Here is a 26321-nt window from a genome sequence, read left to right as displayed (position 1 = left end):
TGTTTCGCTTTGTGACTAAAGTAGCAAATATAAATACGAACCATCAATTTATAAGTCATGGCAAGTCCCACAATGATATGCCACCAGACCCACATAGCTGACTAATCTCAGTCTTAAACAAAAAAGATACCAAGAACCAAAATGATAAACACACACACACAAATAATCTGACAAACCAGTACCTAAACCTTAAGTGAGCTGGCGGAGTGGAGAATTGTTATTTTACCTTCTGAATCACCATTCAGACCTAAACCCATACATAACGTTTGTCACAATTAAAAGTTAAAAAAGATCAAATAGTCACAGCAGGGTGGAACAATTAACTTATTCATTTTTAGCTTGTTCACTTTGCCAACCAAACCAATTATGAGTTTAACAATTTCTGTCTTACTTGATATCCTTTATGTCAAGAAGTAAGTGTTTTAAGTTTTTAATTTTCACAAATACATTTTTAATTCACAAAGAACTAACTTCTTCAAGGATCCAAAGCTAACCAATACCAGACTGGGCAGGTTAGGTAGAACCGAAGATTTCATTAAAAAAAAAAAAAAACTGAGAAAACTTAGGCACAATTGAACAAATTTGCTAATTATTCTTCCCTGCTTATGGGTGTGGTTGTGTATACTTTCATATTACACATGCGACATTAGCTAAACCAAGCAGAAAATCTCCTGCTATAAGAGCATTCTTAGCAACTGTTGGCTCCTGTCAAGTAAGACTGTGAAGAAAAAGTGATTAATTCTGCAACTCACAGAGGAGATTCTAGACCAAGACACAGGCTCTAGTAGCATCATCTTATTTATTAACGTAGTTGAACCATTTTGCTGATAAAACTTTTGTCTGTGACTATTCTAGCAACAAAATTTTACTCAAAATATTGCACTGTGAGATGGTGTTGCAACTTCAGTGTAGTATTTATTAATGTGTTGATTTCCACAAAGTAAATCTTATTCTTAAAATGGCAGATTCGGTGACCAAAAAAGTGATTCAAAAAAGCTTCCCTCTTCCCATGCCAATCCTTGAGACTGCTAGGATCAAGCTGAGGTTTGGGCCCCAGGCCTAGACTGAAGGAGGAGGGAAGGAGAGTAACTCATTCCTAACTGACTGTTGCAGGCTAATAGAACATTCCAAACATACTCAACAAAGAAACCACTTGAAAAATCGCATTTACTGGGCAGCTATAGGAAGGTGCAAACCAAACAAAATGGACAGAACACATTCATTACCTTTACCATGATGCTATTCCTAAGGTGTCCAGATTGGATGAGCTACAAAATCCATCCCTGGACCCATCCTTCCCCTCTCACCTGCCCGCCTTCACATTGGAAAAGATCCTGAGCTTTTCACATACTGACTTATTTTTGAATTACTCTTTTGATGAATAAAATATAATAACATGCTTCTCTCTCTTAATCTGAGAGAGAGAGAAAGAGTAAGGGAGAGAGAGAGAGTGTGTGTGTGTCTGTCTGTCTGTTTAGGGGAGTAGATTTGGGCTAGTAAAATACAAGTCATTTCTCCCTGAATTCTCTGCCTCTTGCTGTAGTTTGATTATGGAGTCTCACTTCCAGTTGAATTAGAAGACCATGTTTTTTGTTTTTTCTGAGAAGCTGGAGCAGGAGACTAGGGAATGTGGGAGAAAGGTTGGCCAAGCCGGGACAGGAAGAACAGCTTCTCTAGAAGCTCCAGTTCTGGGTTTCAGGCACTTCAGGAAGAGACTTTCCTCCCCTGTTCCCATGTACATTCAAGGAAAATGAAAGCAAGAAGGCCCCAAAGGCTGCCTGGGTGGGAGAGGGAGGTGGTGAATGAGGTCCCCTCTGGCAGCACAGTCACCACCCCCCAGAGGGCCATTCCTTGAGGAGAGAGTCATTGACACGAAGGGTTTCCCTCATGCCTGTTCTTACATATCAGCCACTTTCATGCAAGCGGGAGAGACATTTTTATCAGTAGGCAGGAAATGAGGCTCCAGACCCCCTCTTGAGACAGTCATTCTAGCCCATGCCTTTCTCATGATCTCTGAACCTTTGGGTCAGCCATTGTAAGAAGCAGCAGGACCTCAGGCTGGAAGTCAGGACCGGGAGGTCATCCTGTGGGCACCTGGGGGCACCGCTTCCAACTCTGAGTCATCTCTCTGGTACTGGCCTTGGCTGGGTCACAGTCATGTGTTCTGCCCTGGATTGAAAGAGGGGATCTGACCTCCCTGTAGCAAGTGAAGAAGAGGGCAGGGCAGGAAATGGACTTCCATCCGAAAGGGGAGTCACTTTTCCTTGTATTAAGGGAAAGCTATTTTATCATGATCCTTGTGATTGATTCACCAAGATAGACTCTGCCTCATTTCATTCCTAGAAGTCTACTTTTATCCCTGTTATTTTCTTTAGCTCATCTCACTCTCCCTACAAACGTGCTTTCCATCCCCACACTGAATGCCGCGAGAGTCAGCCCTGTTTCTTCTCATGGGTCATGAATGAAATGGGGTTTGACCACAAAGCCCAGCAAAGAAAGAGTGGACCAAAGAAACAAAAGACAGCTGGTCTTTCTCGGATCTGTCCACGAGGATCTTCAGAATAAACTCTACCCATAAACTTCATATCCTTGATGATGCGTGCTACCCCAGGGAATCCAGCTCCCTGATTTCTTTTGTATCATTTCCTGGCTTCTGAACGCCTTGCCTAGACAAAGGTACTTCTGTCTTTCTCTCCTTAGCACTAGTGCAATCTTGAGCACTTTCTGGGTCTTTGCCTTCCACAAAGCAATCCTTTCTTGGATTCAGATTTCCTCTAAGCCACTGCCATTTGTAGCAGTTCATTTCCAAGGGAAACCTAGCTACAGCCTTCCTCACCATCACATCCTCCCTGCCAGGACTAGCATACACAACGCTGTATACAGGGAGCACCTGGGACAACATAAGTTAAGAGAAAGATGCCAGGTAAAGACTGAAAGCTGCATCTTATCTGGTCAGTATCATGGGGGACCAAAGGAGCAGAGATCATGTGGTGTGATGACCTAATGGTCAGGGAAACATTAGCCTTTTGTCAGGCTTTACACTTGCTGTGTGACCTTGGACCAGTCATTTAATCCAGTGGATCTCTGCTTCCTCAGCTTTTAAAAGAAACCTTGGCTCAATTAATCTCTAAAGATCTTCTCAGATTCCATGATTCTTAGCTGAACACCGAGAGCCAAGAACAGTATCTTACTTTTGTCCTTTGGAGATTATTTCCATAATCCAAGAGGATAAGCCCACCCCCTGCAACCATGCTACTCTTCTGTTGAATTTCTTTTCCTGGAGGATGCTACTGGAGGATCCTACAGATGTTCCTGGCATCAGATCCCACCCAATGCCTCCCAGGCCAGGGCTGGTACTAGGTATCAACAAAATTATCCTACAGTTTGGGGACCATTTCTCAAAGAATCAAAAACCCAAGAGCCAAGAGACTGGAAAAGAGACACAGAGCAGAAGAGAGTAATTTCCTTTCGGTTCTCCAGGCAGGACCTGAATGAGACCTGAACAACTAGAACAGAGTCTGTCAAAACTGTTTCCAGAGCACCAGAGACAGGTGGGTAACTGGGGACAAAAGGGGTGAATGAGTTTAGTGGCTCTTGACAATCCCTTCAGATCTCTGTTCTGAGAATCGTGGTCCTGCCAGGCAGGCTTCCTCAGGCTACGATTGTGGCTTCTGGGTTCAGCATGAGTCGTAACCCTAAACCCACAAAAAAGGCTGAGGCTCTGCTTCTCAAGAAGGAACTGATCTCAGGCACCATCTCTGTTACCAAACTAGAGTGGGTGAGAATCACTAGTTCCCACCGGGAAATGGGAATCACTTTCTCCTAGGTTATCCTGGATTTACATTACGACAGAGACATTTCCCAGCCAAACAGGCAATAAATAATTCCAATTAGAAAGACCTCTAGCTTGAGTGAACTCTTAGCATGTTTATTTCAGAAACGGCTGGATTTTTAGGACTTGGCCTTGCATATGTGTTTCTTTTCAGATGTAGGAATGTGACTAAGCCTGGCCTCCAAGGGCTTTGATGGTGATCTGAAGGTCCCCTTGGTAACGTCGGAGCTGACAGGGAACAACTCTGTCAGTCACAGCTCAAATAAGTATCTGAACGGATGCCACCAAGAAATGAGAAGGAACCGGCTTTAGGTGATCGTTATGCCCAGAGCATCAAAAAGGAGAGGTCTTCGGAAACTAATGAAATGGACTCAAATCCTTCTGAGCAACCCTACTACTCCCAGACTTGCGTCCCAGGTTTCAGAACATGAAAGTCTCAGTCTTGACCCCAGACTGCTGTGTGTGTGTAGGGCGGAGGCGGGGAGAAAGCGGGTAGGTGGGTGGGGGTTGTCTCGGCCTGGCTCAACGGGCATAGCCCTCACGCAACTTTCTGAGAGCTGAGGCCTGGCTTCGGTATCCTGTCAAAAGGGAAGGAATGCAGCAGAAACGCAACAAGGCGACAGACATAAAGAACCGCGGACACGGATTTGATCCAAGTTCTATGAGGAGTGAACAACAACAACAACCAACAAACGAAACAACGAAACGAAAGATAAGAAAGAAAGGAAAAAGATAGCCCTTTGTGGTAAAGGGCATGCTGGGAAGGCGAGGGCCAGAGCCGCCTCCCCAGAGCATGCTGGGAGACGGGCACCCGCACATCTCCAAGGACCGCACTTCCCCCACCCCCACCCCCTCACCCACCCCCAACCCGGAGACGAGAGGAGAGTTTGTCCAACGATGGCTGCGGAGGACGGCTACGCTGTGGTGTTCTCTGCAGGTTCCCCCACACTGTGGGGGGTTGAGTCAGCAGGTGGGGAAAACAGTCAAGATGAGGAGACGGAAAAACGGAGGCGGGAGAGAAACGGGATGGACAGAGGCGGCGAGGGGCCGGTGTGTTGGCGGAGGCCCAGGGGAGAGTGGAGCTCAGCGCCCCGTGGCCGCTAGCCCGAGGCGTTGATGTAGAGCTGGCTCTTGAGAATGTAGTCGATGACCGGCTGGGACAGGTAATCCACCACGTGGCCATCCCCGTGCTGCAGAGCCAGCCTGGTTGAGAAGAGACGCTAATCAGCAGGCATCCTTTTCGGAAAGCAAGGCCAGAGGACTGGCCAGCCCATTCCCTTTTGAGGAAAGGGTTTACCCAACACCCATTACCAGTCTTTGCTTAGGCTAAGTGCATGGCGTTCCTATCAGAAAAAAACCTTTTCCTCTCTAATTCCTCCTCCATCCTGACTGTGCCACTTCCTAACTGAAGACCCTCTGGCAAGTTGTTTAAACCCATCCATTCTTCCATTTCCTCCTCTGTAAAACAGGGGTAATACTGGGGCCTGGGGCCGAGCTCAGCTATCAGAATGATTAAATGTCATACAGGTAGCACTTAGAAAAGCTCAAGCACACAGGAGGCATTTCAAGGTGTTAGCTATTCTTATGTCATTTCTTTGTGTTTCTCTACACCAAGGTCTCAGGAAAAGGAATATCATGATTGATTCCTTCTTTTCCTTCCTAAGGAAGCCCTGAGGGAGAAGAAGCGGCCCTCCTTCGTGAGGCTCTTCTCACAAGCCCTGGGGAGGGGAAGCACTACCATGTACAGAAGAACTCTCATCATACACTTCACTTTCAGCACAGTTTTGTTCCAGTCTTGGCCTGGCTGCTTCCCATTCTCTATGCACATGGTGGTCTTGGGAATGTCAGGCCCCAAGGAGCCATTTGTAAGAGTTCACACACTCCTCCGGACACCTAGATTCTAAAATGCATCTGTGCCTTGCGCTGTGAGATCTCCCCGAAGGCTGCCTCAGGGCCTTTGCAATGCACACAGTGTCCTGACCTTCAGCAAACTAGATCCCCAAGTGCCTCCCCACACAGTTTATGGGGAGGCTTCTTGAAAAAGTGGTTTACATCCGTGGTTTCCAAATGCCAATCCCAATTTCACGAGAATCATCCAGAAAGCAGCTCCCCAGAGACCCAACCCCCCCAAATTCTGATTCAGTGGGAATGAATGGGACACTGACATTTATGTTGCCATTTAAGTTTTCACAGTAATTTTATTATGCAGCCATGGTTGGAGCCACAATCTTCCCCTCTTCCCTCGTTGCCCACTGCCACTTCTGCTCTCACCTCATAGTTGATGCTACTGTTTCAAGGGTCTGCATAATCCCCTTCCAGGGAAGAAGTCCAGTGGACCTTTTCAAACGCTGGGCTCACTTGATTTCTTTGAAACATATGACATAGATGACCAATGACAGTGTTCTCTCTCTCTGTACCCTCTGCTGCTTTGGTTCCAGGGCCACCAATGCTGGTGGTTCTGACTGCCCCTTAGTCGTCTTCTATTTATTTTTTTACTACTTTTTAAATTGGAATATAGCTGATTCACAATGTTGTGTTAGCTTCAGGTGTACAGTAAAGTGATTCAGTCATACATATACAGCTATAATTCTTTTTCAGGTTCTTTTCCTTTGTAGACACTTACAAAATATTGAATAGAGTTCCCTGTGCTATACAGTAGGTCTTTGTTGGTTATCTATTTCATATATAGTAGTGTGTACATATTAATATATAGTAATGTGTGAAGTGAAGTCACTCAGTCGTGTCTGACTCTTTGCGACCCCATGGACTGTAGCTCACCAGGCTCCTTGGTCCATGGGATTTTCCAGGCATGAATACTGGAGTGGGTTGCTATTCCCTTCTCCAGGGGATCTTCCCGACCCAGGGATCGAACCCAGGTCTCCCGTATTGTAAGCAGACGCTTTACCATCTGAGCTATTAGCTAGTTATATATTAATATATATACACACTACTGTATATAGTACTGTATATATATTAATCCCAAACTTCTAATTGACCCCTCAGCCTTCCTTTAAATAGATGTTAATATGTTTTAAATGTTCCCATAGCCTTCTTTGCTCTTACTGACACTCCCTGTGAACTCAGCCATACCCTTAAACTTTAATTTACACTTAGGTGCTCATGGTTTTCAGTTTTATTATACTTCCAGACCTCTGTATTCCACATGTCTTATCCTTCCATTGGATATTTCCACTTGGAGGTTATGGTGGAAACTGTTAACTGGCCCCTAGTATCCAGTCTCTCTTTCTTATCCTGAGTAATAGACCCTCCCAAGCTTTAGCTGGACATATGGTTGCCAAGCCTCAAAGTCTACTCCCAGCCTGTCTGGAGGCTAGGAATGGCCATGTGACTGATGCTGAGCCAGGGGGATGAAAGGGAAGTGATGGGTGAAACTCTGGGTCGTCTTCTAAAGGATAGAGCTCTTTGCCCTTCCCCACTGGCTGAGAAGAGAAGTCATTGCGGCAGCCGTGGACTCAAGAGAGGGAGGCTTCATGTTGAAGAGAACAGAGATTCAATCCCTTCTGACACTGAATAACATTGAATAACATTTCTCATTTAAAATTCTAACTATTTAGGGTTTTTTGTTATGGCTGTTAACCTAAACCCTTACTAATTCTGTGGGTACCTCAGAGTGGAAGTGGAAGTGTTAGTCACTCAGTCATGTCTGACTCTGCCACCCCATGGGCTCTAGCCCATCAGGCTCCTCTGTCCATGGAACTCTCGAGGCAAGAGTACCAGAGCGGGTTGCCATTCCCTTCTCCAGGAGATCTTCCTCACCTCAAACTAGAGTCCAAGCTAAAACTAACTTCTCCCCCCACTCAAGTCACCTAAAACTAACTAACAGCCTGTCCCCCTTTTAAAAATCAAGGACTAGAGACAAATAAATGAGGTCTAAAAAGAAGGCTACATACCGGGGTAGCCGGTGTCGGCCAACCTAACAGTCAGCCTGGACTGAGGAGAGCTGTATGGGAACCTGTAAGCCAGTTTGACCAAGGTCTCTCTGGTCGTTTGTCAAACGTACCTGCTCTTGGTTGAGCTGACGACAGACATGGGATGGTTGATGTCATCCTTCACCACCATGATGTTGTTCTGCAGACAGAGCAGAGAGAGTAGGTTGCCAGTCCCTCACACTAAACTCTTGTGTCCTCATGCCTCCAGCCCCCAGGCTTCTCAGAGAAGGGCCACATCACCTTACTACACAGCAGGGAGCTGGAGGACTCACTTTGTATTTGCGGAGTATTGAGGAGTGGTTCATGATTCGGTCTGTGTCGGCTGCGTCCCGGGGGACCACCACGATCCCAAAGTCCCCAACGATCACCTCCATCTGAAGAAACCAAAGGAGGGGGGAGAGAGAGGGAGGAAGTAGCCTTTGGTGAGACCTTGACTCCAAACCCCTACCAAGCAACTAGCTAGCAAGGTGGAGCTACCTCCTGTTGGAACCCTAAGCTTTAGTCCCAAACTTGCCTTCTCAGCCCCATCAGTCAGCTCCTTCAAGTAACGACCTGTAACTGTGTTCGTGGAATGAGTGGGAACTTCACCTGGCACACTTAATAAATACCTGTAGACTGAACTAATAATGCGCTCCTGCATGTCTGGGCAAGATCTCTTCAATTCCTGAGGCTCCCGTTGAGCTCATAATGTTGAAGGGCAGCATAAAACATGGTCCTTACCTGGTAAGTATCCTTTTGGGTGACACAGATCCCGTTGCTCAGCAACCAGACTCAAGCCCCTGGTTGGTTTATTGAGAGGGGCTGGGAGGCTCTCTGAGCTCACCTATGTCAAAAATGCTGTGGGACTCAGGGTGGTGAAAAGAGGGGAAGGGTTTGGAACGCCCAAGTGTGTGCACAAGCAGTGATAGGGGAGGATTACTATGGGGTCACTTTTGAAATTAGCCTCTGATAGAAGCCTGCTGCCATCATGAGAAATGACACCTTGTCATTTAAAAATTAATCCTCCCCCTCCACCCCAATTATAGATACAATAGAAGCTTGGGAAACTGAGAAAAAGAAAAAGAAAAAAAAAAGAAATCAATCACAACCACACAATCCAGTTCACCACTGTTAAATTAACATCTTAGTATTTCTGTCCAGGGTTCGCTTCTCTATGGGTGTATGTCCACAACTGGACTGAACTGCAAAATTAATCATTTTATTAAATACCTATATATATTTTTCATTTAGCATTATATTGTGAGCATTCTCTCATACAGTTAAAAATATTTGAAAGTGTGTTTTCTCCAGTCTGTGTATTTCATTGCCTGACTATACTGTGATAAACCATGACACAGTAAGCCAAATTTGTCTTATAGAAAATATAGAGCCACTTCTGATTTTTGCAGTTATAATAGCACTTTGTTGAAGATCTGTATACATAAATCTTTTACCACATCTCTTGATTATTTCCTTAGGATAGGAAGTAGAATAATTGGATGAAAGGATATGAACTGGACATATTTCAAGCTCTTGAGACATATTACCAAGCTGCTTTCTGGAAAGTCGTGCCAATTCTTATTTTCAAAGAGCCTGCAAATTGTAGCATTTAATAGACTTGGATCTAGTCTGGGCATATTACTGTCTAGATCTTGCCAATTAAGGATCCCAGATGGAGGGAGAAGTGGGGAGAGGCAGGTTTCTTCTAAGCATGCAGCTTATTGGGCAAGACCTACTTTGGGGCAAAGAAACCAGGTTTTTCCTTGTAATTCTCCAGTCAAGTGCCACAAAAACAGACATTATAGAGCACTATGGCTTCTTCTTCTCTATAGAGGATTTCTTTTTTAAAAACTTTATTTATTTTTTAATTGAAGGATAATTGCTTTACAGAATTTTGTTGTTGAGGTTTTTTAGAGGATTTCTGTATCAGCAGAATTCCCCTTCTAAGCCTGATTCACTGGTTATGCATGTGTGTGCCCGCACAGTGTGCACGTGTGTGCCCATGGCTATTTGCAGCCACCTTCACCCTACTTCTCCCTTTGCTTACAACTGGAGCTAGAGCTGCAATTAAAGGTTGACTGAAGGTGCCCCAGGAGGGAATTTGTGGATGTACCATGTCTGAACCCCCATTGGATCATGCCATTTGGAAGATACAGAACATTACACAACATGCTGCTTCTATTGGTGGTATTCAGATGAGGTACTAGCCCCAAGTCTTTGTCCTAGGAACCAGGAATGTTAGGGATGGGCAGGCAGGGAGTGGAGGTGGATCCAATGCCTCCTGCCATAGTATTTAGAATATTGCACCACTACTTAGAAGGTAATCGAAGACACTGGCTCATAAGTTTGGCTGAACATCAGAATCACGTGAGGAGCTTAAAAAAAACCTCAAAGCCCAGCTCATACCCAAGATCAATTAAATCAGAATCTCTGGGAATGGGGCCCAAGCATTAGTATTTTTTTTTTTTACTCTCTAGATTTTAATTTTAATATGTAACCAAGTTTAAGAACCAGTGATCACAGCTTTAGCATCAGTCCTTCCAAAGAACACCCAAGGGCTGATCTCAAAATTAAAAAAATTAAAAAAAAAAAAAAAAAGAACCAGTGATCTAAGTAGTGAATTAAAACTCCAGGGGAATTATTACCATAGAGAAAGAGAGACAAAAGAGAAGGGATGGAAAGAGAATGGGATGGGAAGGAAAAGTTAAGAGAAGAGAATCCATCCAGCTGGTATACGTGGAGATTCCTCAACTTCCTTGCTATGCAGGTGTTTTGAGATATTTGGTGCCAATTGTCGGATCTGAATTCAGTTTGATTCTGAGAATCTGATGGATGTTTCATGTGTGATGTATGAAATAGTGGGTCTATTTAAAGTGAGCATTCCAGGAATTTCCCTGGTGCTTGGTCCAGGGATGTGGTTAAGGATCCGCCTGGCAATGCAGAGGACACTGGTTCAATCCCCGGTGTGGGAAGATCCCACATGCTGAGGAGCAGCTAAGCCCAAGTGCCACAACTGCTGACGCCTGCATGCCCTCGAGCCCGTGTTCTGCAATGAGAGAAGCCACCACAATGAGAAACCCACATACCGCAACTAGAGAGTAGACCCCAGCATGTAGCAACTAGAGAAGGGCCCACACACAACAATGAAGACTCACCACAGCCTAAGATAAATAAATAAAAATGTTAAAAACCTAAAAAAAAATAAGCCTTCTAGTTTAAAGCATGAAAACAACGGCTCAGAATGGCAGTCAGGCCTCACGGGGACGGCCCTCTGGGTGACATTAGTGCAGCTGCTGCTTTCTACTCAGAAATTGATGACCTGAGCACCTAATCAATAACCACACAGGCTGCTCAGTGGGTGGCAAGCAGATGGAGGCCTCACTGATTGAGATGGATTCCTTTTCCAGAAACAGGTGACAGATGTGCCCCCTGGGAACAGATGTGGCGGAGGAGATGGGTCTACCAGACAAGACTCCCAGCTTTACCACATCCCAGTAGCATCTCTACAGACGTCTGGACCAGACTGCAGACCTGTTCTGCTCCTTTGGCCACACTGGAGGTCACAGGCTTGATTTTTATGCTGGAAGGTGTATGTGGGTGTGAGTTTCGGGGTGACAGGAGGTGCCAGGTCCTAGAGCTAGTGACGTTGCCCTCATCCCATGGTGCCCATTTCCTTCCAGAAGCTTAGCTGCCCTGCCCACCTCCACCCTCATCCCTACCCCTGTCTTCATGTGGCCTCCAGGATCCACCCTCTCCTGCGTCCTCCTACCTCACTAGTTGCTCTTTTGGAGTTTCTCCTTGTACTGTTCCTTCTTTTTTTTTTCTTCCAGCTGCTCATCATGTGGGATCTTAGTTCCCCAACCAGGGATCAGACCCGCGCCCTGTGCACTGGGTATGTGGAGTCTTAACTGCTGGACCACCAGGGAAGTCCCTGTGCTGTTCCTTCTTATCTCTGTGATCTCGAATGACTGGAGTCCCCTAGGCTCAGTCCTTGGACCTCTTTTCTATCTACACTTGCACTTTTTAATGATTTCATTCCATTTCAAAGTTTTAAAGACATACAGAAGGCTCTCAAATTTATATCTTCAGCATAGACTTCTCTCCTGAACTTCAGACTCATATATCCAGTGGGCTCTTCAACAGGCCCACTTGGATGAGGTGTCTCAAGAGTAATATTCCATAAGCCCCTGAATTCTCTGACGTCAGTCAGTCCCCTCCACTGCCATCCCACACACCAAAATGCTATTCCTTTCTCATTTCAGTAAATGGAAACTCTTTCTACAACTGTTCAGGCCAAAATCTTGGTATTATCCTTGATTCCTCTCTTTCTCTCATATCCCACATTTAGTCCATAAAACAACTCAGCTGACTTGGTCTTCAAAAGAAATCCAAGAACCTGCTCATTCCTCATCATTTCCATCACTTCTAGCTTCAAGCCTCTTCTGGTGAGTTAAATAACAGGCCCCTCGAACACCCAGGTCCTAATCCCTGGAATCTCTGAATGTTACAAGATGTGATTAAACTAAGGGTCTTGAAATTGTCCTGGATGATCTAGGTGGGCCCTTATGTAATAATGAGGGTCCTTACAAGAAGAAGGAGAGGGAGATTTAATTCAAGAGAGAGAAGCTGATATGAAGATGGAGCAGAGAAGATGCTACATTGTTAGCCTTGAAGATGGAAGAAGGGGCCATGGCGTGCAACAAGTGCAGCTCAAGAAGTCGGAAAAGGAAAGTAAACAGATTCTCCGAGGGCCTGAGGAGGGACTACGGCTCTTGACCATGACTTAGCTTTGGCCCAGTGAAACCCATTTCAGGCTTCTGGCTTCCAGAAATGAAAGAAAATAAATGTGTGTAGTTTTAAGCTACGAAGTTTGCAGCCACAGAATTTGTCCGTCTCCATCAGCTCCCACTTGGATTGCTCTGGTTTGTTTTTCTCTTGCCTTTTTCCAGTCTATTCCCAACAGCTAAACCAATAAGGTGAAATATCAGTCAAATTATGTGGTTCCTTGGCTCAAAACCCTTCACTTAAATACCACCTTCTCACAAAGACTTCCACTGGCCACACTATTTCAACCTCCAACCCTTTGCATAGAGACCCTCACCCTCCCCACAACCCTCTGAGTCCCCACGTCCTAACTCTTCTTCATTTCCCCATTGCATATGTCTCTAACATCTTGTATATTTTCTTTGTTTAACCTTACCTTTGCTCTTTCTCTCTTCCCTATGAAGGTAACCTTCATGAAGGTAGGGAATTTTGTGTTTCATTCATTGCCATGTTCCCGGGTGAAGAGGATCATACATGCTCAATATATACTATTGAGGAAGAGGATTCCTGCAGAGTCCTCTCTAGGAGCTAGTTAGCTGATATATTCTTCCACTTTAGGATGTGGAAGGCAGCCCCAGTGTACCTAATGGGAACTCTAAGAGACTCCAGGAAGTGACTCTAGAGAGACTTTCAGGTCTCCATGAAAAGCATGGGTAATTTTACTTCTGAAGGTTCCCAAACTTCATCTGACTGGTCAGTGGAATCACCTGGGGGAAGATTTACAAACAATAACAGGCCCAGGGATTTTGATACAACGTGTCTACAATCGACCCAAACCTCTGTCTTTACAAAGCTCCCTAATCCTCCCAAGGTGCACCCATTTTGGGATTATTGTCGCTTTTAACAATATAGACAGGGACTTCCCTGGTGGTGCAGGGGATGGAAGAGCTTCTCTGGTAGCTCAGCTGGTAAAGAATCCACATGCAATGCAGGAGACCCCAGTTCAATTCCCGGGTCAGAAAGATCCCCTGGAGAAGGGATAGGCGACTCACTTCAGTATTCTTGGGCTTCCCTGGTGGCTCAGATGGTAAAGAATCTGCCTGCAATGCAGGAGAGCTGGGTTCGATTCCTGAGTCAGAAGAAGAAAATGGCATCCCACTCCAGTACTCTTGCCTGGGAAAGCCCATGGACAGAGGAGCTTGGCTACAGTCCATGGGGTCACAAAGAGTTGGACACAACTGAGTGACTCAGCACAGCACAGAGGATGGGAAGCCACCTACCAATATAGGGGACATGGGTTCAATCCCCAGTCCAGGAGGATTTCACCTGCCTCACGGCAGCTAAGCCTGTGTACCACAACTACTGAAGCCCGCCTGCTGCAGCTACTGAATCCCACTTGCCCTACAGCCAGTGCTCCCCAACAAGAGAAGCCACTGCAATGAGAAGCCCCATGCACCTTGACCAAGAGTAGCCCCCCGCTCGCCACAACTAGAAAAAGCCCTTGTGCAGCAGTGATGACCCAGTGCAACCAAAAATAAATAAATAAACAAAACACAAATTTACAAAACAATATAGGCAACTGCCTAAGCTGCTAATACCCTGGCTTAGTGTAGAATGAAGTCAAAATGAGATAGCTGTGGGATGGGCACTCTGGGAATTCCAGCAAAAATGAGGACATTCCCCCACCCCCATGCCCTAGAGAGATGAGGGCAGACATCTGACCCTAGGAAATAGAGAGTTTCTCAAGCTCTCCCTGCCCACGGAGCCCTGGGATGGCGCTTCTGTTCCAGCTTGAGCGGCCCAACGCCTCCTGTGTCTTCACGGAGACGTCGCTGCTGGTCTTGGTCTTGCCTGGGGGAGGGGAGGTGGGTGGGCAGAGGCATTCTGATTGGCAAGTCCCTCTCCTGAGTGTCTGCTGTGACCTCATTCTGCCACACCGCGGTGAGCAGGATCGGGGTACAGTCTTCTCCCCACCCTGCAGCAGACAGTGGTCTCTCAGGGTGGCTCTGGCCTGTCCTGTCTCAGAGGTGGGGGTCTGTGCCATTCATCCTGCTTCAACTTCCGGCTCACAGGCTCAGCTTTGATCACATCTTTTCGTCTTCCGGGGCAAAGGCTCCCTGGGGGCAGCAGGAGTAGGGCTGGGGAGAGGAAGTGGGAGGGGGCAGACTCTGCTTCCCCTCCTCGTGGGGAATCTGAGGAAAGGATGTGACACATGTTGGGGCAGGAAGCAGCCTGGCCTTGGGAGGGAGAACACTCAGGGCAACTGGGCAGCAGATCTCTTAGAAGGAATGCGGAATTACCATCCTCCCTCAGGAGGCAGAATTTCCAGCCCTGCCCTATACCTGGCCGGGAAGATGCCCTGTGGACTTACTTAACTGGGAGCTTCCCAGCACCCCAGGGCTGAGCATGACAGATATGGCTTCACCTCTTGGCTCAATCACTATCTAGTGGGAGACATTAAACAAATAATGAATGATTTCAACTGTATTGCTCTGAAAGATAAGGTGGGTTACTATTAAGTGGTACTACTATTAAAATCTTGTAGTGGCTAATTGTCTTCTGGGTAACTGACAAAAGTTTGGGCCACATCCCACTGTGGAGGCTGAACTCCTCCAACCAAGCTGTTTCCAGGTACTCTTACATTCTTTCATTCAAAAACTTCTATTGAGTGTATATGGTGAACCAGGCACTGTCCCAGTGTTGCCAAATAAGATGGACAAGTTTAGTGTGTCCATAGAACTCACCTACAGTCAGGAGAGATCATAAACAAATAAATATGTGAATAAGAAAACATCAGGTGGAGCTAAGTACAATGTTGAATATAAAACAAAACGACCTTGAAGCCCAAACCTAAATGGCAAGAAGGAGCCAGGCATAGGAATGCTTGGGAAAAGAACATTCCCAGTGAGGCCACAGCTAGTGCAAAGGCCCTGAAGTGGGAAAAACTATTCAAACAAGGAAGTTTGAAACTATACAAACAAGTGTAACTGGAGCACAGAGAGGTAGGGGAAGTACAGAAGAACCAGATCATGATAAAGATGGGATTTCATTCCAAATGCAAAGAGAAAGCATTAGAGCATTTTAAACAGAGGGCTTGACTTCCTTTAGCAGCAAATTCCAATTTACATTGACTTGCCCAGGCAAGTCTAACTGGTAAGACCCTCTGTGAAATCATTCTGAGATCAGAGTTCGAAATCCTAACCATCTCCCCAGACAGTTCTTCATTCTCAAGGGAGAGGACCTGAGTCTCTTGGGCTCACTTGTACTTGTTCTCCAGATGAGAATATTCAGGGATGAACAGGGGACTACCAACAGGAAGGAGAAGCAACATTTATCAGGGTACCTGTATGCACCAGGCATAGTACGGGGAGATTTATTTATTAATGCATTTAATCCCTACAACAACCGTTTTCTGAGATTTGTGCTTCAGTTCCCACTTTATAGACAGGGAAACCAAGACTCATTGAGATATAGTAGCTAGTCCAAGCTGCACAGCTAGTAAGTGAATTTGAATCCACTCTTGTCTGCTTTAAAGGCTCTTTTCTTTTTTTTAACCACACCATGCCTAATTTAGATCCATTAAAAAATTTTTTATGTTGTATTGGGGTACAGACAATTAACAATGTGATAGTTTTCAGGTGAACCGCGAAGGGACTCATAAACATGGATCCCTTCCCCTCCAAGTTCCCCTACCATCCAGGCTGCCACATGACATTGAGCAGAGTTCCATGTGTTCCAGTAGGTCCTTGTTGTTTATCTGTTTTAAATATAGCAGTGTGTACATGCCTATCCCAAACTCCCTAACTATCCCTTCTCTCTATCCTTCCACTCCTCCTTTCACCTCACTCTGGGCAACCATAAGCTCGTTCTCGAAGTCTGTGAGTCTGTTTCTGTTTTGTAAATAAATTCTAGATCCATTTTAAGACTCGCAGTTTAGTGACTTGAAATTTTTTGGTTTGAAAATATAATCTAGCTTTATTTTTTTCTCCAGGCTATGTCCTCGGTTCATTGCTCCACATCGCCCCCTAGAGTATGTAATTTTGTGTACTTGTGAGTAGGTTAAACCAGATGCGAGAGCATCCAGCAGAAGCCACGCAGCAGGTGAAGGCCATCTGAAACATGCTCCTCCCATTTCAGGCAAGAATCCTCCACCCTTGTTCTGCACCCGGCTTCTCTCTGGAGGGAGGGCTGAGCAGAGGCTAGTGAGGGAATGCATTTTCAGGATGGCTTCCTTAGTGCAAATAAATGAATGACCCTTCCAGGGGATTTCCCAGAGGAACCCCACACCCATTTCCAATCTGCTTGGGGGTGTGGGAAGGCAAGGGATTCCAGCCTCAAGTCAAAAGCCTGAAAACCGAAGCAACAGCGCCTTTCACACGAGAACCCTATCTCCCAGGGTAGGAGGTAAGCTGCCTTTCCCTGGGCTGGAAACACAGCATCAGGCTTATCAGTGTGGGGGCCTAATCCCCGGGGTGGAAGTGTCCATCGCGCTTCCTGGCTGGGGCGGGACTGTCTGATAAAAACCATCTGAGCCTGAAAAGCCAAATGTTTGTCTTTGCTCCATTTGTCCTGGAGCCCTGGGATTTCTTCTGGAGTGGCCAGTGCCCCAGGCTCTTCCTCTGTTTATTTTCTTTGGTTGTTTTCCCATAGCTGGTGGCTGTAGGAAGCAGTTAGCCCATGCCTGGTTGGCTGGAAAAATGTAGAACACAGCCAATTAGAGCCAGCCTGTGGAATGCTGGGCTTTGAAAAGTGCAAAAAGAAAGAAAAAGAAAAAAATAAAATAAGAAACTTCCTCATTAGTCCATCTCTGGTGCCTGATGTTCCACCTCCAGGTGTTCATTCCTTTGAGTTAAATATTGACCCTTGCTCATTTAAAATGCAAATACCATTTTCAAGTGGCAAATGCATGTAATCATTAAACTGAAATGATTTTGTCTGCTTGCTGAGAAGTCAGAAGCTTCCTAGGCAAAGATCAAGATAAACCTTCTGTTTTCAGCCAAGGAGAACCATCTCCCCAAAAGGTCTTATTCCTACCACCGGATCTTTGGCAGCCTTCTCTCAACCCCCAAAGCCCTTCTCTTTGCACTCACTTCAATCCAGTCCTGCCCATCATTCAAAGCCCAGCTCAAGCTGCTGAAAGAAAGTGAAAGTGAAGTCACTCGGTCATGTCCGACTCTTTGCGACCCCATGGACTATAGCCTACCAGGCTCCTCTGTGCATGGGATTTTCCAGGCGAGAGTACTGGAGTGGGTTGCTATTTCCTTCTCCAGAGGATCTTCCCAACCCAGGGATCAAACCCAGGTCTCCCACATTTTGTAGGCAGACGCTTTACTGTCTGAGCCACCAGGGAAGCTGGGCTGCTATGAACTACATGTCATTCTTCCCACTTGTCTGTCTTACCTGCATTAGGGAACTGAACATGTGCAAAGTCCTGCTCTGCTGTTAATAGCTAAGTGGTCTTGGACAAGTCTGGTTTCCCAGGTGGTGCAGTGGTAAGGAATCCGCCTGCCAATGCAGGAAATGAGGGTTTAATCCCTGGGGTTGGGAAGATCCCTTGGAGGAAGAAATGGCAACCAACTTCAGTATTCCTGCCTGGGAAATCCCACGGACAGAGGAAGCTGGACTGCAGTCCATGGGGTCGCAAAGAGACGGACACCACTGAGCATGCGGATGTGCGTGCACGCTCGGGCAAGTCCAGTCCAAGTGAGCCCGGGTTTCCATATCTGTAAACGGACTCCACTTTCAGGAGGGCTCCGGGGGTTAACCGAGATAAGCCATGAGAAACAAGAAGAGTGTTTATTGTCTGTCTCCCCCATAGAAGGCAAAGCACATGGTCGGAAACTTGACGCATTCTGTTTTCTTTGTTCTTTCAGCCCTAGAACAGTGTCTGGCACATGACAGGTGCTCAATAGATATTTTAAAACCCATGAATAAATAACAGCCAACATTTATTGACTGCTTACTAAGTTCAAGAACTCTTTTAAACTTTCTGTATATTTCATTTCATGTACTATAATGAGCTAACAGAATAAAAACTGTAAGATATTTTTAGCAAGTGCTGCCAGGACAAATAAAGTACTTACATTCATACTGGGCACTCAGGATTAGCTGAAAGATTGATGGAAGGAAAGAACGCCTGAATCAGAATTAATTTGCCAGATTGCCTTCCATTATACTGTAATGGAAAAAGCAGCTGGCAGCATAAGATCACTAGACGATGGGCTTTGTTTGAGGGAGGGGAGGAGGGTAAGAGTTTCCTGTCTCACAAATCTGTCATGACTTGACCCTTTAGGCTTTGGCCTTGCCTTCTCACAGACCCTGGTCCAGGCCTGGGTCCCTGCTTCCCTGCTGGTGTCAGGATGTGTGTCTGCTGTGTGCTTAGTTGCTCAGCGACTCTTTGTGACTTTGTCGTCTGCAGCCCACCAGGCTCCTCTCTGCATGGGATTTTCCAGGCAAGAATACTGAAGTGGGTAGCCATTCCCTTCTCCAGGGGCTCTTCCTGACCCAGGGATCGAACCTGGGTCTCCTGCATTGCAGGTGGACTCTTTACCACCTGACCCACCAGGGAAGCCCAGCATCAGGATGTAGCACAGCAAAGATCAGGTCTCCTGGGGGGACTATTCTGATAAGATCAGGTCTCCTGGGGGGAGATCAGGTCTCCTGGGGAGACTATTCTGTTTAAAAGCTTGGGAATGGGATGGGCTGGGAGGGACTGGGTCCCCATCTCCAAAAGCGGGTCCAGGGAACTGGATCTTGCTTTCTCTAGGGAATCAAGAATGAAAATGCCAAGTGCCAGACCATGCAGAAGCAACTCTTCTGTGTTCCATGGAGAGAAATGTGATGAATATGTATGGCATTTTCTCTCCATAGAATGTAAGGAGAAGGGTGTGTGTCACTGGTCAGAGAAGGTCAGAATTCACTATGGGCTAAAGGATCTTTGTGTCTATTGGGAAATGCCCAAGGGATGTGCTTGGGTTGAGGTGCGTGGTTGTGTAATTACATTTCTGGATGGAGAGCATAGGTTCAGGAATCCAAATCAAAAGAACGAGCAAGACTGACTCAGTGGAGAGTCTGTGAGTGTGCCGAGAGAGGCCTTGGCAGCCCTGTTGTGGAACGGACTGTCCCAGCTGCTTCGGACTGGGTGGGGACACTGCTGCCCCATGGCCTCTGGTGAGCGTTCTTTACAGAGGGCGGAGAGGCTCCTATGTTCCTCCCAGAACTGTTTGACTAGTGGCTTCTCTCCTGGTTTGTTTCTGAGGATTCTGGAGATGATATGGAAAGCTGGAATGCGGAGCAAGGACCTAGGACTTTTCCAAGAAACCTGGCTCTCTTCCCTACCTTTCTGTCCCATCATTGGCAGATTCAGAGCCTCAGGCTCATGGTCACTGAGCACAGGTCTGCGGCCATCAAGTATCACTCGGGACACGGGGTAATGAAAAGAAATGTGTTCTGATAAAGGGTGGACTAAATGAATGAAACTAGGGGCAGAAGTGGGTCTCACATACCTCACCCCAGGTAATCTCATAGTTAGGAACAGAGACCCCTAAAACAAGCTGCTTCCAGGCAAACTCTGGAGAGTAGAAGAGAGGCAGGAGGTAGATGGAGCATGCCCCCACCCCACCACCCTCCACCAGGGAAAGCAACTGGAATTCATCCCCTGTGGACCGAAACTCTGAAACATCAGTAGCAGTACAATCAAGAAAGGAGGCTGAGCCCTGCCTGGATAAGAGATAAGAGACTACACATTTCTCATTCTCGAAGTCAAGGAAACCCTCCCAACTAGAAATCTCCTTAAGAGGTCAAAAGTGGAGTGACGCCAACTACCCACAGGCCTCTTGGGTGAAATCCATCTCGGCTGAGAGATGTGCATAGACACGGGAGGATCCTGAGATATACCAAATACATACCCAGAACCAGACAGATCGAAATGATTGGCCAAAGGAAACCTGGAAGAAATGTCTCATAAAAGTGATTCAAACTATCACAAGGGCGCAGCCCTCTGAGTCCGCCCATGTGTCTATCCACACGTACCGTGTTCTTCTCCTCCTAATAAACACTTCACTTGTTACACTCCTTGCTGTCTTTGTGGGAATTCTTTTCTGCAGAGTTGAAGGGCTAGAGTCTTGTCTCAGACCGCTGGTCTAGCGGTTAGGATTTGGTGCTCTCATCTCTGAGACCCAGCCTCAGTCTCTGGGCAGGACTGAAACCCTGCTTCAAGCCACTGCAGGCTGAGGCTACCTGAGATCAGAGCTTCCTGTTGGAATCACCAGGGCTCACCCTGGACCAGTCTTGAAAGAAAGACCTTTCCTTCCGAGACCGTGAGCTCCAACCTTCCTCCAGTAGGGACAGTGGGATAACCACTGAGCTGCTAGCTAGTTTCATGCTCCCCGTGTCCGCCTTTCTCCAGTCCCCACCCTATCCTAGCGGAGAACCAGAGCCTTTACGAAAGGAATTTGCAGGGCAGAAAGCAGAACGTTTTGAAGTCACTGGCTTTAAACACACTGATGACATGTTCCTTGAGGTCCTGAGGAGGGAAGAGACAATAGGGGCGCTATCTTCCGAGGAGAAAGAAGAGGTTTCACTGCCCCCTGCTCCTTCCACACTAGAAAGAAGCTAGAGATCTGTGAAGCCCACCCCCTGCCCTAAGGGCAAAGCCGCAGAAGACGACAGGGGCAGGATGATAGGTGGGTGGGGTCCAGCACGGGGCCTCCAGACTCAGTCAGGAGTCCCATTCCCCAGGTGGGCACAGAGGGGAGGGCCACCCACCTCAAGGTCCCGAGAGGGAAGATGTGTGTGGCAACCCCAATGAAGAGATGGTCATGTTCGGAGCCCACGAGAGCCTCTCAGGTTTTGCTGGTCAGCAATGACTGAGACCTATTTCCCATCATCCCTGGGGATAGTGATTTGGAGTTGAATTTTCATTTGGTATGAATAAATTACATGTGATATTTCTGGCACACCTCTGTTGTGGCCTGAGAGTCACACTCATTATGTAAGGAAACAGCTCCATGTTTTTTTCTGTTTTTTTTTTTTTGTGTGTGTGTATGTGTGTGTGTGGTTTTTTTTTTTTGCCTCTACCTCACATGGCATGATTCTAAGGATCCCACAGAGTCTTTGTGGGTGCTTGAGGGTGGGGAAGTTGGCACTCCAGGCTTTAGAAAATCCTCTGGAGTGAGCCCTGAGGGTCTGCTTCACCCAATCGCCCTTCTGCTCGTGCTGTGGATGGGCATTCTCAGCCCCTTCAGCTGCACAGACGTGGGGTCCCCGCTTGGTCTGGATCTGCTGCACCTCTGGGAGTAGCCAGGCTGGGTGCTCCGATCCCCAGGGTGCTGGTCAGGTGGGAAGATGACTGAATAAATAAGCGTCACTGCCACAGCCCCAGTACAACAGCTTTCGGTTTCTCAGTTTTTCTCTTTTAACCAACGCATTCCCTTTCTGGTTGGTCCCACTTCAGTATCAGGGACCAGCCGGAAGAGGAGTGACCTGGGGCTCTTTTCCCTGGTCTCTATAAGTCGGACCTGACAAGGTCAGGAGCAGCCATTTGGGAGAGAAGCTAGAGGCCCTGCAGTCAGCACAGAGGGGCTGGCTGTGCTTTAAGGGCCCCCAGCTGTGTCCGTTTCAGGCTCCAGAAAGCCCGTGTCTGCCTTTGAGAGGCACACATTACAAGTCACATGTAGCAAGGAGGCCCCTGAGACGTCCTGCTCACGTGCTGGTCCTTCAGGCTGCTGCCCTGTCACTTTATCCCTGTAAATCCCCTCCCTGGCTGCCAGGGCCTCCCCGTGGGAAGGGGCCTCAGGCTACTGCCCGGATTTGCCTGGATTCTTGAAAGAGCTTTGCTGAAATCTTGTACAGAACTTCGCCCGCATTACTTTTTCCTCTCAAAGCAGCTTGCAAAGTAGAGAGGAAAGTAAAAGTTAATTAAGCCACTTAATCCAGAATTGAAAAGAGGTTTAAAATTTCACCTGCAAGAAATTGTTCAGGCGTGGAGAGGAAAGGGCTTACACAGTATAACTCGTTTCCCCTGAAACTCTCCCTCCTTGCTTGGTTATCCCACGGCGTGTTAGCCTTTATGCCCTTCGCCTTGAATGTCTCTGTGTTTATTCATGTGTCTATTTAGGTAGATTCACTTATTAACAGTTGTTGTATGTCTCTGGGTGTCAGGTGCTAGGCTGGGCACTTTACATGGACAATCTCATTTAATTCTTCCCGAACCCTATGAAAGGGTTACTATTACAATGGCCATTTTTGAGATGGGAAAAGCTGATGCTTGTAATATATCTTGTCACGAGCTGTGCTGGAGCAGAACTAAGATCTTGAGTTTCACCCTGAAGGTTGTCTCTTTCTCTTCAGAGACATAAAGTCAAAGTGCAAGTGAAGTTGCTCAGTCGTGTCTGACTCTTTGCGACCCCATGGACTGTAGCTTATCAGGCTCCTCCATCCATGGGATTTTCCAGGCAAGAGTGTTGGAGTGGATTGCCATTTCCTTCTCCAGGGGATCTTCCCAACCCAAGAATCGAACATGGGTCTCCTGCATTGCAGGCAGACGCTTTACCGTCTGAGCCACCAGGGAAGCCTCAGAGACATATATGTACATGAAAAAATTTCATAAGCTGACATCTCGCTACCTAATACTTCCGGGCAGAGACTATTGTATATTGCTTTTAAAATCTCAGAATGCTACAGATAACATTCTTTAGGTTTAAAAAAACAACCAAGGCTCAAAGGAGTTGAGTGATTTGCATGGGGTCACAGTAAATAATCAAAAAAATGTACCAGGTCTAGAATATCTGCCAGGAGAAACCCACTTTCAAAGGGCCATGGGCTTGGGAGCGAGCATGAGGTCTGACTATCAGATGAATGAATTCATGAAAGAACAAAAATGAATGTATGTCTAAAAGGTGAGGAACTTATGGATTAGCTAGTTTAAGACCATCTCAGCCAGATCTGGTAACAACTTGTCCACTGAGCTTCTAAATGGTATAAGTTTCAATTCCCGGTTCCCTAAATCCCAAGTCAATTGCCAGAAGGATCCTACTGACCTTTTATCATTGACTTCTCCCCTCTTGACCCTTTTTCTCTTGTTAAGGAAATTCTAGGGTGGTATTTACCACCTCTTCAAAAAGAATCAAAGGAAAACAAAGCACATAATAATTTCAAAAGGGCAAAGGCTTTTTTTTTTTTTTTAAAAAAGACCTCTCTCCCCCACCTCTCCCCACCAGCACACATACTCCAAATTCTGTTTGGTGAAGGTATTCTATGACTCAGGTTGCTTTTTTCCCAGGGGCTTTCCAGGAGCAAGCATGAGGGGGAGTGAGTGTAAAAATACAGGAGGAGATAAAGCTTGGGGGTAGTGAGAATTTTTTTCCATCATGATGTGAACGGATTGCCCTCCTGGGAGCTCACGGGAGATGGGAAACTCAAGCTGGGGAGGGAGGCTGGGTGGGGAGGGAAGACCAGGGGTCAGAGTCGAGTGCCCCTCCCCATCCTGCCCCACACCAGCTGTGGGCAGGCCATAACCCTGCTACTCACATCTGCCTCGTTCCACAGTCCTGGGATGCAGAAGGACTCCAGAAGGTCACTGCCACACAGCAGCAAGATCCGCAGCTCTGAGGAGGGGGGACAAGGTTAGCAAAGGGAGAGGGAAACGTTCAAATCTCAGCCTTCTTCCTCCGACCAGCACGGAAGCTCCAGAGCCCACTTCTAGCAGGCACCGGGCTGCTGCTACACAGAAACCTCTGCTCACCCCTCCCCCAGGCTCATTTACAGACCACTCTCACTCCCTGCGGGAGGAACCTCTCTCCCGCGGAATGGAGCAGACAGAGAGAGTCACTGTCCTGGTTTGCTGGGACTGAAGGATTTCCAGGATGGGTTTCATGCTAAACCAGGAAGACTGGTCACCCATAGTCTAAGGCAGCTACACGCCTTGTGTGAGGTCTAAGAGGCTCTCTTTTTTGCTCTATATCAAACCAAAGTGCCAGTGGAGTTTGGCTTCTCTGCTGCTGGGCATCCTGTGGGGTTTGTCTTCCATCACAAGCGTGGCGTGATGGGGGCAGGGGACATGGCGTGCACCCTCAATTCACCAGCTGGCTCAGCTCATCACACGTCTTCCCTGTACGTGGCCACTGTCCTCAGCACAGGGCTTGAGGACCGAGGCTGCCCCCAGCTTCCCAACTCCCAGGCACATTTCCAGCTTATCACTTGTTTTTCTTCCCTCATTAAGCCCAGTCTGAATTATCCCAACGAGGCCACTGTCGCTTAAAACAGGCAGCAAACTGAGCAACAGGGGTGAAAAAGAATCCTGGGATTGTCAGAACTACGTGGGGAGAGAGCTCCACCTGGGTTGAGATTCAGGTGATGTGTTTGGTTCCTGGGTACTTTCTCCAGGCTCTTTCATCAGATGCTGTGCTTAGCTGCTCAGTCGTGTCCGACTCTTTGCGACCCCATGGACTGTAGCCCACCAGGCTCCTCTGTCCATGGGATTCTCCAGGCAAGAATACTGGAGTAGGTTGCCATGCTCTCCTCCAGGGAATCTTTGCCAACCCAGGGATCAAACCCAGGTCTCCCTCATTGCAGGAGGATTCTTTACGGTCTCAGCCACCAGGCTCTATCATCAGGGGCTGTGACTGTGGGCATCCTGTCGGAACCGGTGACACAGCCCTAGTCTGAGCCTCCAGAGACCGCTGCCACCCTGGCCCCAGCTCTGCCCTCCTCAGACCCCGTAGCTAGCTCAGGGACCTGCCGAGGACTTTCAGGTGGTGAGCTCGCCCCGGGTGCAGGCTCAGTGGGAGACTGCTGGGCTGATGAAAGACAGGGTCAACATCTCAGTCCCGGTCGGCACAGCTCCTCCTCAGGAAGTCCCCTGCAGCACCAGGGTCTTAACACCTAAATATTCCTGCAGCCTCCCACCTACCCCCCCCCCCCCCGTCACACTGTCATCTAATGTTCTGTCTATATCCAGGGACCTTAATAGATCTTTATATACCCAGGACCTAGCAGAGTGACCTGCGCACAGTAGGTACTCAGGATGTGTTGAATGATCAAACGACAGAGAGGCTGGCCACAGAGGCCATGCGGGCAGACTGTCTCAGAGCCTTCTGGGTAGCCCGGGATGGCAGAGCCAGATGGTGACTGTGGCCTCGGCTCTTGCAGCATGGAGGCCCTGGTCATGGTCCGCCTCCAGCCTCGGGATGGCCGAGAGGAGCCAGACTGGGCTGACTCTGGGGTTCCTGATGTTCCCTGCCCCCTGCTCTGAGCCGCCCAAAGTTCCAGGTCAGCTCTGTTGAAAGGCTGCAGCTCTATAACCGTGGGCCTAAACCTTTGGTTTGGAGGCCACGTCCAGGAGACATGCTGGCCCTTAGCTTTTTCTACATCCGTGGTTCTCAACCGGGAGCGATTCTGCCTCCAGAATTTGGCGCGGTCAGGAGACGTTTTTTTGGTCGTCAAGGCTGGAGAGAGAGGTGTGCTACCGGCACCTAGTGCTGGGAAGGCAGGAACGCTGCTCAAAAGTCCACATGGCACACAGCCAGCCCCCACACCTCAGGGTTACGCCTGTTTCCTATGACAACGGTGGTGTGGTTGAGAAACCCGGCTCTGCGGCCACGCAAATGAATCTCTTTTCAATTCCGGATCCAGAGACTCACTTTCTCACTCGAGTATAACGTAAGATTATTTTTAAAGCCAAAGCAGAGCAAGTTAAAGCGGGGGAGTGGGGGGCAGGGGGCGGTGTTTCCACCTTTGCTTGCAGCACCAGAACGGATGGATTTGTCACAGACCAGAGGCCCCGGCAGGGCTTGGGA

General features: G+C 47.4%; 1 protein-coding gene across 4 annotated transcripts in view; it reads right to left on the bottom strand.

Moving 5' to 3' along the window:
• Nucleotides 1-313: 313 nt before the first annotated feature.
• NMNAT2 (nicotinamide nucleotide adenylyltransferase 2) overlaps nt 314-26321 on the bottom strand; it is a 221413-nt gene continuing 195405 nt past the window's right edge. For all 4 annotated transcript variants that reach the window (XM_040263835.1, XM_040263837.1, XM_040263836.1 and 1 more), the window contains 4 exons: nt 24055-24131; nt 8055-8156; nt 7854-7921; nt 314-5035 (listed from right to left, as the gene is read on the bottom strand). In XM_040263835.1, coding sequence (XP_040119769.1) covers nt 4933-5035; nt 7854-7921; nt 8055-8156; nt 24055-24131 — 350 coding nt within the window. In that variant the 3' untranslated portion in view covers nt 314-4932. The remainder of the gene's footprint in view (nt 5036-7853; nt 7922-8054; nt 8157-24054; nt 24132-26321) is intronic.

Source organism: Oryx dammah, unplaced genomic scaffold (assembly GCF_014754425.2).
Source record: "Oryx dammah isolate SB20612 unplaced genomic scaffold, SCBI_Odam_1.1 HiC_scaffold_21, whole genome shotgun sequence".
Classification (NCBI taxonomy): Eukaryota; Metazoa; Chordata; class Mammalia; order Artiodactyla; family Bovidae; genus Oryx; species Oryx dammah.
The sequence above is the reverse complement of the archived record's forward strand: the minus strand, read 5'-3'. Positions and strand labels throughout refer to the sequence as shown.